Source organism: Ochotona princeps, chromosome 26 (genome assembly GCF_030435755.1).
Source record: "Ochotona princeps isolate mOchPri1 chromosome 26, mOchPri1.hap1, whole genome shotgun sequence".
Taxonomy (NCBI): Eukaryota; Metazoa; Chordata; class Mammalia; order Lagomorpha; family Ochotonidae; genus Ochotona; species Ochotona princeps.
In genome coordinates this window covers 2,535,538-2,548,934 of record NC_080857.1, presented here as the reverse complement: position 1 = coordinate 2,548,934, position 13,397 = coordinate 2,535,538, and the positions used below count along the sequence as shown (strand labels likewise).

Genomic DNA, 13,397 nt, shown 5'->3' with positions numbered 1-13,397 from the left:
CTGGGGGGGCTAGGACACCTTTAGGCTGAGACAGGTAGAAGAGCTAGTTCTATAACACCAGGAGACACCGAAGCTGCCCCTCGTCCCCAACAGAGACAGGGATGGGGCTGACAAGTGCCTGGGGGAAAGCCACCAACAGACCATCCAAGTCCAGGGAGCCAGCATGCAGGCCGGGGTCAGTTGTGGGAGAGGGGCAGGGGCACATGGCTGTGGGAGAGGGGCAGGGGCACATGGCAGTGGGAGAGGGGCAGGGGCACATGGCTGGGCTTTCCCAGCACCTCACTGACATTTCATGATGCTACCAAATGGCCACCAGTGGCCCCATCTCACAGCTGAGAAAGCCAGTACCGGCAGACGTGGAGTGATGCTGTCAGCCACGGTCACTCTGCTGCCATTCCCAATCCCACAGAGGCGATGCCCACAGCCAGGGGCGTCACAGGCTGGAGGGATGGGCCAGGGTGGGCGCCGCGGGGGTGGCCTCAGGGCCCCGCGCATAGGTGAGTACCACGGTGACGGTGGCAAAGGTGGCGGCATTGACGGGGAAGGCACGCAGAAGTGTGGAGGTCAGGCCCCGCGTGAACACGCGCCAGCCCTCCGCCTGGTAGCTCTGGCGAGCGCAGTCCACAATGCCACGGTAGCGTGGGGCACCGCGCAGCCCGTCAGCCTGAAGCCGTGACTTGACCACGTCCATGGGGTAGGTGGAGAGCCAGGAGGTGATGCCAGACGTGCCGCCGGCCAGAAGCAGCTTGGGCACCAGCAGTGGTGCTCCGGGCTCGCAGTCAAGCGCGTGCGTGAGCACGTCATAGGTGAGGAAGTAGACGCCGAAGCTGGGTGTCTCGCGCAGCAGCGTGGACAACATGCCCCGGTTGATCCCACGCAGGCCCTCGCGTCGATAGATCTGTGCCAGGCAGTCCAGCGAGCCCTTGTAAGCGCGGGCTGGGCCTGTGTCCTGCAGCTGCAACCGCGTCTTGGCCAGCTCCATAGGACAGCAGACGACACACTGGATGGCGCCAGCTGCTGCGCCGGCCAGGAACTGGTTCAGCGGTGTGTCGCAGCCCAGCGCCCGCAGCGTGTTGCCCTGCACGCCGAACACGAGTGCATTGATGAAGGTGAGCCCCATGAGGGGCGAGCTTAGGCCCTTGTAGAGGCCCAATACCTGCAGGGCACCGAGAGGCTGTCAGTGCCTGGTCCATCCCAGGAGATTTGACTAAGAGGCCCGGCATTCCCTCCCCCTTTCCCACCCCACAACTTCCCTGGTGGTGGTTGGGGACACCCAGAGGCCAGTCCCAAGCCCCGCCCCTCCCACAACTCACACTCTCCTGCTTGATGATGGACTGGAAACAGTGCATGGTGCTGCGGTACTGGGGCTTCTCCACACTCTGCACCTGGAGCCGCACCTGCGGGGATGAAGCCCAGTGAGAGGCCGGCAAGCCCCAGTGCCCAGCTCCCCTGCCCGGCTCTCAGGACCTCCCTGGTGGGCAGGCAGCGTCAGGAAGGCAGCTTGGAGCTCCCCATGGCTCCTGGGACTGCGGGCTGGGGCAGGGCAAGGCGTCTGTGCCTCCTCGCCGGGGAGGGGGCTTGTGGGCTACAGGGATAGCCAGCTACGCATGGGGTGGGGTCCCCAAGGTCTCAGGAAGTGGGGGTGAATTCCCCGTTCTCACTACCACTGCACCCTGTGCTCTGCAGACCTGCCCTATCTCCCAGGACCAACCCACTGAGTCTACGACACCTGTTATCCTCCTGCTGCCATAACAGCCTCTGGCTGCCCACCTCGTGGCACCAAGGCTCCTCCCTGTGGGGACAGCAGTCCTAACACATCACAGAGCTCACAGCCACCTGGGAACCAGACAGGCTGCGTAGCACCTGGTACACACCAAGGTGCTCGCTCTGTCCTCCACAGTCACAGAGGGTGCAGTGGGGGCAATGCGTTCTGAGCTTGGTTGCAGCCAGTCAAGTCACACCCCCAGGAGCTGGTCTCCCAGATGTGACTCAGAAATGCCCACTGCTGGGGCCAGCACTGTGGCTAAGGAAGTTAAACCTCTGCAACCCCCCAGCATCCCATACGGGCACTAGTTCCCTGGCTGCTCCACTTCTAATTGTTTTCTACTGGTGCACCTGAAAAAAGATGACCACTGTTGCAGCCAGGGCCACGGAACCTGCACCGTCTCTGCTGGGTGTGACAGGCTTAGTGCATCCACACGTCAGCAGTCAGGTTAGACTGACACTCCTCCCTTAAGGAGGAACAAGACCCTGGGAACAGAACCAGGAAAAGTGGAACCAATTTCCAAGAAGTTAAACTGTAACTATAACTACAGAACTGCTCATCTTGGTTCTAATCTGCTTCTTGTAGCATCTGTACCTTTGCTTGCTTGCCAGCATAAAGGCCACCAGCATGTGGGTTTTCTTCCTTTAAAAGCTCAATGCCGGGGCCTGGAGCCATGGCCTAGCGGTTAAATCCTTGCCTTGAATGCGCCGGGATCCCATATGGGCACTGGTTCTAATCCCAGCAGCCCTGCTTCCCATCCAGCTCCCTGCTGTGGCCTGGGAAAGCAGTGGAGGACAGCCCAAAGCCTTGGGACCCTGCACTCATGTGGGAGACCTGGAGGAGGTTCCTGGCTCCTGGCTTTGGATTGGCACGGCACCGTTATGGCCACTTGGGGAGTGAATCATTAGACAGAGATCTTCCTCTTTGTCTCTCGTCTTCTCTGTATATCTGCCTTTGCAATAAAAATAAATAAATCTTTTTAAAAAATTAAATTAAATTAAAAAATAAAAGTTCAGTGCCCTGACAGCTCAGGGCTGTCTCCCTTAGACCTGTTCTAAGTGGGGCACGTCACCACTGCCTAATAAATACTCCCCAGATTCTAAACTGGTTTCATGCTCTTTAACATGGTGCACCCCATAACATGGGTAGAACAGGAAGGAGATGATGGGGGGAGGGTCCACACATGTCCTCTCTGGATATCTGAAACACATGACCAAGTGGGTGCCATTTCCCAGGAGGGAAGACCGAGGCTCACGGGCATACTACGGTATGACCCCAGGCCTCCAAGGACATGAGCGGCCATGCTGGCAAGGAGAGCCCCTACGGGCAACAGGGAACCCTCCTCCTGCTGAGTGCACTGACAGTTGTGGGACAAAGTGCCATGTGCACCTGGCAGCCTCCCGGCTCAGGCACGCCCCGTGCACCTAGCTGCCTGCGGTGAATTTTCAGTGGAGGAAAGCAAAATCACTGTAGAACGTGAACCCCGAGCACTGTGAGCTGGGGCTCAGCTATGACGTGTTTTCTGTCTCCCTGTGGCATTCCAGGGTGCCTGTTGCCCCTGTAGCTCCCAGCCCTGGCACTCCGAGGGCTGTGTTGGCAGAAGCAGGCTGGCAGCGGTCTGTCCCCATTCCACTGTGTGTGACCTTGTGGCCTGGGTGTGACTGTGGTTGAGTGGCTCAAGTCCCGCCAAGCCCGGAGCAGAGGTCTTGGTCCTCCTCTAGGACTGGCAGGACCGGCGGGCCCACCCTTGGGAAAATAGGTGGTCCTCTGTGCAAGCCCCCCACCCCAGGAGTGAGAGCGGGGTCCAGAGGTTCACCTGGTCCGTACTTACTAGCGCTCTCCCCGCAGAGGCTTACGCATCTACAACAAAGTTACACTTTGGCTATGCACCGAGGCAGCCCCTAGCTCGGAAAGTAAAGGCAGTTAAAGCAGCAGAAAAAGTCAACATCATACCAGGCGCCAGCCCCTCCTCCCAGCCCTCCCCTGCCCTGGGGATGGGCACAGCTGCTGGGGGTGGGCCCCAATCACCCACCATGTGTCTGGTAAGACCAGATCCAAAGCCACCTTCACTCAGAAACACTGGGGCAGCTGGCCGTGCCCAGGGTGACGGGCTGAGGCTCAGAGTTTGGCCAAATCGGGGATTCCTCCAGGTGCTGGGACCCAGAAGGACCTAAGTACATGTGCCCTACTAGCCGCAGGACAGCATGGATGGGCCCTGAGCACAGGAACCCCTAATGTATCCCACAGGACAATTCCAGTCCTGCAAAGGAGAGACCCCATCCAGGCAGCAGGCAGGCTCAGGAGCTGTGTTGGGGCGGGCCACTTTGCAGTGGGATCCTGGCCAGGGAACAAGGAAGGCTTTTACTAGCCTGTGTTGCTTCCAGAATGGAAAGCCAACTCACTCTTTTAAGGAAAAGGATACATGTGTTAAAAACGCATAGGCCTCTGGTGGGGGGAGGGGTATTCAGGCAGGGCACAAAAAGAAGACTGCTGATTGGTCTGCGGGAACGAAACGTGGCAGGGGCTTTTCCACTCTGCCCTGTTGCCTTCGACAACGGCCAAGGGCCAGGACAGGTCCTGAGGCAGCTTGGTGAGAGGCCCAGCACGGCACAGCTCAGCAGGAGAGCTGGACAGGGCTGGGCGGGAATGGGGCGCAGACAGGCAGTCCGGGCTGGTCAGGCAGGTTTGCCCAAGGGTGATCTTGGAGAGTAACCGTGGAGAGGCACAGGGCCCACACAGCTTTTCCCAAGGTACACCCTAGAAGGTACCAGGGAGGTACAGGTGGGACACAGGCCCACAGGGTAGAGGGGCTGGGGCGCCTGACTCAGAAGCTCTGTAGCCCCGAGCCTGACCCACGAGCATGCTGTCCAGGGGCAGGCCTGGGAGCCTGGTTGTGGTACAGCTCCCGAGGCGCTCACAGGCGTGAGAGTGAGGCAAATGCGTTGCCAGGCTGGCCAGCATTGTCGCCAAGGAGCCAGCTCCTGCCGGGGTACCAGCTGGAACTCATCCCTGCTTGTCAAGAAGGCCTGGCGCTCGGTCTCCTCCCCACGTGGTACTTTCCAGGGTGGGCACCTCACTCAGTGTGGACCCTGCTACCAACAGCTCATGAAAAAGGGACTTACAAAGGAAAGCTTGTTCTGGTGCAAAAACAAAACCAAAACCAATACAAAAACTTTTTGAAATCCAGGTCAAAAAGGATCTTCAGGGTCCAGTGTGGTAGCCTGGAGGCTAAAGTCCTTGCCTTGAACGCCTGAGATCCCATATGAGATTCGTGTCCCAGTTGTTCCACTTCCCATCCAGCTCCCTGCTTGTGGCCTGGGAAAGCAGTTGAGGACAGCCCAAGGCCTTGGAACCTTACACGCATGTGGGAGACCCTGAGGAAGCTCCTGGCTCCTGGCTTCAGATCAGCTCAGTTCCGGCCACTGCAGCCATTTGGGAAGTGAACCAGCTGATGAAATACTTTTTTTCATCCCTTTCTCTCTGTAACTCCAACTTTGCAACAACAACAACAAAAAAATCCTTTTTTTAAGCATTTTTTTTTTAAAAGATTTACTCATTTTTCTTAGAAAATCACATTTGCAGAGAGAAGGACAGATCTTCAATCCACTGGTTCACTCCCCAAGTGGCTGCCAATGGTGATCCAAAGCCAGGAGGCTCCTCCGGGTCTCCCACATAGGTGTAGAGTCCCAAGGCTGTGGGCCATCCTCCACTGTTTCCCCAGGGAGCTGGAAAGGAAGCGGAGCAGCCAGGACATGAACTGGAGCCCACGTAGAATCCTGGTGCACCCAAATGCGAGGACTTTAGCCACTAGGCTACTGCAACAGGCCCTTAAATAAATCTTGTTTAAGGCCTGGTGTGGTGGCCTAGCGGCTAAAGTCCTCGCCTTGAACGCACCAGGATCCCAAATGGGTGCAAGTTCTAATCCCGGCTGCTCCACTTCCCATCCAACTCCGTGCTTGTGGCCTGGGAAAGCAGTCGAGGACGGCCCAAAGCCTTGGGCCCCTGCACCCGTGTGGGAGACCTGGAGTAGGTTCCTGGCTCCTGGCTTCGGATCAGCGCAGCACCGGCCGTTGCAGTCCCTTGTGGAGTGAATCATCAGATGGAAGATCTTCCTCTCTGTCTCTCCCCCTCTCTGTATATCTGACTTTGCAATAAAAATAAATAAATCTTTAAAAATAATAAATAAGTCTTGTTTAAAAAATAAGCATGGGGCCCAGTGCAGCGGCCTAGTGGCTAAAGCCCTTGCCTTGAGCGTGCCCAGGACCCATATGGGCACTGGTTCTAATCCCAGCAGCCCTGCTTCCCAAACAGCTCCCTATTTGTGGCCTGGGAAGGCAGTCGAGGACGGCCCAAAGCCTTGGGACCCTGTACCCGCGTGGGAGACCTGGAGGAAGTTTCAGGCTCCTGGCTTCGGATCGGCACAGCTCCGGCCATTGCGGTCCCTTGTGGAGTGAATCAATGGACAGAAGATCTTCCTCTCTCTGTCTCTCCTCCTCTCTGTATATCTGACTTTGCAATAAAAATTAATATATCTTTAAACAACATACATGCATGGAATTCAGAAATACTTTTACAACAAAATAAAAGGGTCTTTGACTTCCACTTTCTAGGTGGTGTGTTCTGCCTTAGTGACCCCATCCTTCCTCTCCCCAGCCTTTCTGACAGTATCCGGGCCCAGGCCTGAGGTCACGTGGCCAGCCAGCTGGACATGCACCTGCACGAGGCCCAGGGCAGGACTCCGCAGGCCGGCACCGGAGCCCAGCCCAGCCCTCAGCCAGCAAGTCTCACTGCCAGCCAGAACCTGGGTCCATGGTAAAAGGAGGTAACACGATGTCCAATTCCACTAGCCCCGCTCAGGGTGACGTGTCTATCCCCAGCTTTGCCCTTCCTACAGGAAAAAGGTGCCAAGTTCATGGTGGCTTCCTGCCTTGGCTTCTGTCCCCAGGGAGACTGAGTACTGGGAGGTGGGGCGTTGAGGCCACAGCCCTTCCTCAGGTGTCCAGCCAGGGACACCTGAGCACAGGTGCCTCGGTCATGGCTCTGGGAAGATCAAGTGTACAATGTACCCTCTGAATGTTTCACGTCAATGCTTGAGGCAATTCTAGGGAAAGGACACACACCCTTTCACACCCCAGTCCCAGCTGGCCACGCCCAAGAGTGTTTGTGGCCGTGACCTTGACATTCAACTCTGGCCCAGCTGAAAAAAAAACATGGGGACAAAGCCACAAAGAAGGGTCAGCCCAGTAAGTGGGAAGGAGGCTGCCCATCAGGGCACCCTGGAGACCTTGCTGGCCACGTCCACAGGTCAACACCTGCATGGGAGGGAGACTGAGGATAAAGGGGTGACCAGAGACTCACCTTGACCGTGTCAAATGGGTGTCCCACCAGCACGCCTGCTACACCTGCAGGCAGAAAGGGGACCGTGACTATGCAGCCCTGGGGCCATGGCATACCCGTCATCACACGCCCGCAGCCATGGCACGCACTGGGCTGCGTGCCTGAGCGGAGGCAGAGGGCGGGGGAGGGGAGGGCTCCCCGCCAAGCCAGCATCTGTCCATTCCTCTCCCAGCTGCTGCTCACTGCTGCGGACTGTTCCGGGGCTGCCAGCAGCCACTGGCCCCTGGGGGTTGCACACATCCTGTCTGCAGTGACCACCTGGTTCCAAACACCGGGCGCTGGCTCTGGGGTCCAAGCAGAAGCCTCCCCGCTGCCCCGTGAGTGAGACAGCATGTCATCCCAGCCCACAAGACAAATGGAGTGTTTGTGAGATCATATAACTCTCAGGTCCCCCGCCCCAACCAGAACTACGATGTGTCTGTAGTTCAAGTCCACCTTCAAGGCCAGTGACAACTGTGGATAATTTAAATAAGATTTATTTATTCATTTGAAAGGCAGAGCTATAGAAAGAGGAAGAAAGAGAGAGAGAGAGAGATCTTCCATGCACTGCTTTGTTCCCCAAATGGCTGCAGCTGGAGCTATACCAGGCAGAAGCCAGGAGTCAGAAATTCCATCCAGGTCTCCCGGGTGGGTGCCGCGGTCCACAACTCTGACCAGCTTCTGCTGCTTTCCCGGGCTATGAGCAGGAGCTGGAGCTGCAGTGGGGCAAGCCTATGGTTGGCACTTCGGCACAGAGGGTAAAACTGCTGCCTGCAACACCAGCAGCCCATGAGTGCAAGGTTGCTGGTTCGAGTCCCAGCTGTTCCACTTCTGATCCAGCTCACTGCTAATGGCCTGGGAAAGCAGCAGAAGATGGCCCAAGCACTGGGGACCCTGCAGTCACGTGAGAAACCCGGAAGAAGCTGCTGGCTTCGATCTGTCGCAGCCCCAGTCACTGCTGCCGTTGGGGAGTGAACCAGCAGGTGAAAGCTCTCTCCTCCCTCTGTGTGTGCAATTCTGCCTTTCAAATAAATAAAGTAAACCTTAAAAAAAAGAAAAAAAAAGGAAACGCAGTCAGACTCAAACCAGCTCCCTGCTGCTACAGGCAGCGGCCAGCATGTTAACACACAATCCAACCTGCTGCTCCCTGCTCTTAGTTCTGTGCTTACATATCTGTTAAGGGACAACAAATTAATTTACCAGATGAGGAAACCAGAGAGAAAAGAACAGCCAAGGGCCCGGAGCGATAGCTGAGCGATTAAAGTCCTCGCCTTGAACGCTCCAGCATCCCATATGGGTGCCGGGATCTGATCCTGGTAGCTCTGCTTCCCATCCAACTCCCTGCCTGTGGCCTGGGAAAAGCAGTGGAGATGGCCCAAAGCCTTGGGACCCTGCACCTGCATGGGAGACCCAAAAGAAGCTCCTGGTTCCTGGCTTCGGATTGGCTCAGCTCCAGCCTTTGCAGCTGCTTGGGGAGTGAATCATCAGACGGAATATCTTCCTCTCTGTCTCTCCTCCTCTCTGTCTATCTGACTTTTCAAATAAAAATAAATAAATCTTAAAAAAAAAAAAAAGTACAGTCAGGCGGTGGCGGACTAGGCTCGACTCCTACCCTGCTGGCTCTGGGGCCCTCAGCTGTCACCCAGGGCTCAGGGGATACCACCGTCTGTCCTTCCAGAATGCACTGCAACCTGCCTAATGCCCTGGCCCCAAAGCTGCTGGGGAAGACAGCTCTTGCCCCCATCTGGGAATCAGATTTGAGTTTCTGGCCCTGGCTCCTGAAATCAGCTCCATGCCACCATGTGGGAGACCTGGACTGGAACCCAGGCTGCTGCCATTGTCCCCACCAGCCTGGGCCACTGCAGGGCTCCTGCTCGCTCACTCACCCTCACTCGCACCTAGCTGATGCAGAAATGGGGCACTCAGTGTACTGCAGTGGGTTAACATGCCACCTGTGACACCAGCAATTCAGAGCGCTGGGTTCAAGTCCCAGCTGCCCTGACAAAGTCAGGAACCAGGAATCCATCTGGGTGTTGCACATGGTGGCCAAGCGTTTGGGCCATCATCTCGCTGTCTCCACAGGCACAGTAGCAGGTGCTGGGCCAGGGTTTGCCCAACAGGGAGTATGGGTGTGGTCTCTGAGAGCTGGGTACTGCCTGAGAAACAGCCTACAGCAAGGACTGGACCCTGGTGAGGGGTGGGGGTGGAGAGGCTGGGGTCTCTGAGCTGATCCTCCCCAGCCTGTGCTGCTCACCTCTCACGTGTAGACACACAGTGCCACGTGTAGAACACACCACCACGTGTAGACACACATCATCACATGTAGACATGCTGTGTCATATGTGAAACACACATTTCCATGTGTAGACATACATCGTCATGTGTGGAACACACCGTGTCATGTGCAGACACACAGTATCACATGTGAAACACACAGCGTCATGTGTAGACACTGTCATGTAGGAACACAATGTCCTTTCATTGGAATCCATCTGGTGCCCAGAACAGATGAACAGTTGAAACGGTTCATGTGCACAATGGGATATTGTTTAGCCAGAGAGAGAAAGAATGATACTCTGTCATTCTCAAGGAAACGGACAGAACTGAAGGACAACACGTGACGTCAAAGGCCGGGGCTGTGGCCTGGGGCCAAAACGTGCAGTGCCAGCATCCCATATGGGCGTTGGTTCCACTTCCAATCCGGCTCCCTGCTAATGTGCCTGGGAGAGCAGTGCAGAAGGAGGGGCCGAGAACTTGAGCCCCTGCCCCCACCCCACACACAGGAGACCAGAATGAAGCTCCCAGCGCAGGCCTGGCCCAGTCCTGGCCATTGTGGCACTATGGGGATGAACCAGTGCATGGAAGATCATGTCTGTCTGCAACTCTTCTTTTTCCTTTTTCTAAACATTTGTTTTATTTTTATTGGAAAGGCAGATTTACAGAGTGAAGGAGAGGCAGAGAAAGATCTTCCATCCACTAGTTCGCTCACTCCCCAGTGGCCACAATGGCCGGAGCTAAGCCGATCTGAAACCAAGAGCCAGGAGCTTCTTCTGGGTTTCCCATGTGGGTGCAGGGTCCCAAGGCTTTGGGCTGTCCTCCACTGCTTTCCCAGGCCACAAGCAGGGAGCTGGATGGGAAGTGGAGCAGCTGGGTTAGAACTGGTGCCCTATGGGATCCTGGGCATGCAAAGCGAGCACTTTGGCCCCTAGGCTACTGCACCGGGCCCTGCAACTTTCAAATAAATATTTCTTAAAAATACAGAAAGACAAATCCTGCGTGTTCTGTCTCGCATGTGGAAATGAAAACAAGCTCAACTGGAACTCAGAAGACAGCCAGGGAAGGGGTGGGGCAGAGAGAGGCCGGACAAAGGATGCCAAGATATACCAGCAGAGAGGTACTGGGATGGGGGTGGGGGGACCAGACGGCAAAGAGAAGAAACAGCAACCTCACTCCCTCAGCAGCAAGAGCCTCGTCCCATCAGCACCTCAGGAGGTCGGGGCCAGGTCACCGGCTGTGCTGCTGGGTGGAGGGCACAGGGCTCTGCAGGCACCCTGAGGCCACGCCCCCGCCTCCCCGGGCACCTGGCGAGCCGCCCACCCACAGCCTCTGGGTGGGAAGTTCTCAAATCCCAGCGACCCCCGCATCACTTTCCCCAAAGACTATCCTCGGGCAGCTACGAGCCCTGCCCGTCAGCCTGACCCAAAGGGGTTGATAGAGGCTGCTAAGCCGGGTTCCCGACTAAAACCTGTTGAGCTCAAGGTAAAGACAAGGAAGCTCACGGCCGAAGCGGCCCGTGCCCGCTCACCCCGACCCCCGCATTTCCGGGCGCCCCCTCCGCCCTCCACAGACCCCCGGGGCCAAGCAGTGACCTAGCACAGGGGTCAGGCAGTGCTGAGCTCTCAGCGCCTGCGGCCCAGAGCTCTCCGGCACCGCCCGACAGCTGCAGGGGAGTGGATGCCTTCCCATAGGGCGGGCGCAAGTTGAGCACCGGGTCCTGGGAAGCGAGAAGGAGCTGCTCCAGGGACCCGCCTCGGCCCAGCCGCCGGGTCGGCCCCCAGGGACTCCGGAGGCACCTGCTCCGCGGATCGCGCGCCTGCCGTAGCCGCCCCCAGGTCACTCGCGCCCAGGGCGACCGCGAGGGGTGGGCGCTGCAATCTCCGCGCTGCAGACCCCTCTGAGCCAAGCTCGCAGGTGCTCGGCGCCCCCGCCTGCCCCCGCCCCGGAGCGCTGCCACCTTACCCCCTGCGCATCCAGCCAAGAAGTCCAGCGCCATGGCCGGGCTCAGGGCGAGGCCGCCTTCCTCCAGGGCCTTCTCCTCCTCCCGCAGCCTCTTCGCCCAGCCGGTGGCCGTCGAAGCCCACTCCCTGGGTAAATGAGGCTCGGGGTGCGGCAGCGGCGGCTGCTGGCGCACGATTCCCGGCTCGCTTGCTGGCCCTGCGCCGGCCGCTCGCGGTACCTCCCCGCCGGCCGGCGCCTCGGCTCCGAGGGCGCAGAGCGAGGCCAATGGGCGCGCCGGGCGCCGACAACACCCCGGCCCCGCCGCCGCCGCCGCGCCCCATTGGCTGCGTGCGCCCGGTGGCGGGGCGCGAGGGCGGCGAGGGGCCGCGGGCGCTGCAGACAAAGAGTGCGCTTGGTGCGCCCGGCCGCGCTACGCTGAGCCGAGAGGGGCTTTCGGCGGACCCGGTCCGGGCCTGGCCCTGGGTTCGCATCCCAGCCCTGCCCCCCACCTCGGCGTCCTCGCCAGCAGAACGAGACGCCGGAGCGCTTCCGGGGCTGGGTTTTGGGTAGAGAGGAGCGAAGTTTGAAGTCGGGCGGAGTGCCCTGGCTGGACTGTGACACCTCACGGCGGACTGCAGGATCGCGCGTGTAGAGAGTGAGGTTTCCCGGGTGGAAAGGACTTGGCGTAGCCCTAGGGGCGGGCGTGGGCTGTACGCGGGGCGGCGAAGGCGCCCGCGTAGCCTTGAGCCGGGGAGCAGAAGGCGAGGCTCAGAGCCCAGGCCCAGGGTGGCCTGCCAGCGACAACACCCCTGCCCTGGCCTTGGTGAGGGTCCCACTTGGGTCTGGTCTGTCCGGTTCGGGCAGGGCATTTAGCCCGTGCACGGCCAGGCCGGCGCCCCAGCGACTTCCTTAGTAGTAGCCCCCATTCCTAAAATGGGGATGGCCCAGGGTGTGGGCCTCGTGCGGTGAAGCGGGTGTGTGGGAAGGTTCCGGGGACGCTTCTCAAGGCCGTGTGGTTCGCCGCGTGGGTTTCCACTCCCAGCCGTCCCTCTCTTGTCCCTGCCCCTGGGCAGGCAGCGGAAAGGTGACCAGGTTCTCGGCCCCTGCAGCCACGTGGGAGACCCAGACTGAGTTCCTGCCGGTTGTGCGCTTTGGGGGTGAGCCCATGGCTCTGTTCTTGCCCTTCAAACGGATTAATGAATGTTTTCTTTTTTTTCTGCAAGAACTTTTTCTCTTTAAAAAAATATACTTATTTATTTGAAAGGCAGAATTACAAAGAGAGATCTTACGCACTGGGTCACTGCCCACACGGCCAGGCGCTGCTCCTCCACGTGGTGCACGGGTGCAGGAGCCCACCTGAGCCGTCCTCTGCTGCTTTCCCTGTTATCAGGGAGCTGGGTCGGAAGTGGGGCAGCCACTTCTCCACCTGGCGCCCACATGGCATGTGGCACTACAGACAACGGCTTTACCTGCTGTGCGACAGCAGTAGCCCCTCTGGGGACTTTTCCGGATGTCTCCTCCCCCCATCCCTGGTCCTGGCCGGGTGTGTGCGGGCATTGGTCAGTGTTGCTGTGCTTCCTTTGCTCTTGGAGTCGAAATAGCAAGTTCCTTCAGCAGAGATGCAAACCCCAGGTCTGCTGACTCCTCGTCCAGTGCTCGAGATGGCTGCTGGGCCCTGAACTGGGGGTCTGGAGGCCTGGGTTTGAATATCGCCAGCTGCTGACTCAGCTGGATGCCTGGGAGGAGCAGGTGTGGGGATGTGGCCAAAGAGCTGGCCGACGCAGCTCCCGGGCAGCATATTTGCCTGCGGAGCCTTCCCGAGCTGAGCAGACCAGTCAAGTCAGGAGTTCTGGGGGCAAGGGTGGTTTTTTTGTTTCTAGGGCAGCACACATGTCTCTCCTTAATGATGTGCTTGGGCCACAGTACTCTGGACTCTTCTCTCTCCTCCAAGTGTGGTGTTTGCTGGGCACCACATGGCCTGGTCAAGCTGGGCACCACCTGGCCTGGTTAAGTGCCTGGTTAAGCTGAGCACCACCTG

General features: G+C 58.4%; 1 protein-coding gene across 2 annotated transcripts; it reads right to left on the bottom strand.

Moving 5' to 3' along the window:
• Window positions 1–239: 239 nt before the first annotated feature.
• Window positions 240–11,806, bottom strand: SLC25A29 (solute carrier family 25 member 29). 2 transcript variants are annotated; one of them, XM_004584530.2, is made up of 4 exons: window positions 11,381–11,806; window positions 7,124–7,167; window positions 1,314–1,397; window positions 240–1,156 (listed from the first exon to the last, which is right to left on the bottom strand). In XM_004584530.2, the coding sequence occupies exons 1-4, from the start codon at window positions 11,412–11,414 to the stop codon at window positions 434–436; spliced, it is 885 nt and encodes a 294-aa protein (XP_004584587.2). In that variant the 5' UTR covers window positions 11,415–11,806; the 3' UTR covers window positions 240–433. The 2 variants fall into 2 exon arrangements, with proteins under 2 accessions (XP_004584587.2, XP_058511275.1); XM_058655292.1 differs by having other exon boundaries at window positions 240–1,078.
• Between the last annotated feature and the right edge of the window lie 1,591 nt (window positions 11,807–13,397).

Excerpts from the sequence above, each read along its gene's own strand:
- SLC25A29 (XM_004584530.2), bottom strand. The coding sequence starts at position 11,414 with ATGGCGCTGGACTTCTTGGCTGGATGCGCAGGGG. Across the intron at positions 7,168-11,380 it reads CTTGGCTGGATGCGCAGGGG|GTGTAGCAGGCGTGCTGGTG; the intron begins GTAAGGTGGCAG and ends TTCTGCCTGCAG. Across the intron at positions 1,398-7,123 it reads ACCCATTTGACACGGTCAAG|GTGCGGCTCCAGGTGCAGAG; the intron begins GTGAGTCTCTGG and ends TCATCCCCGCAG.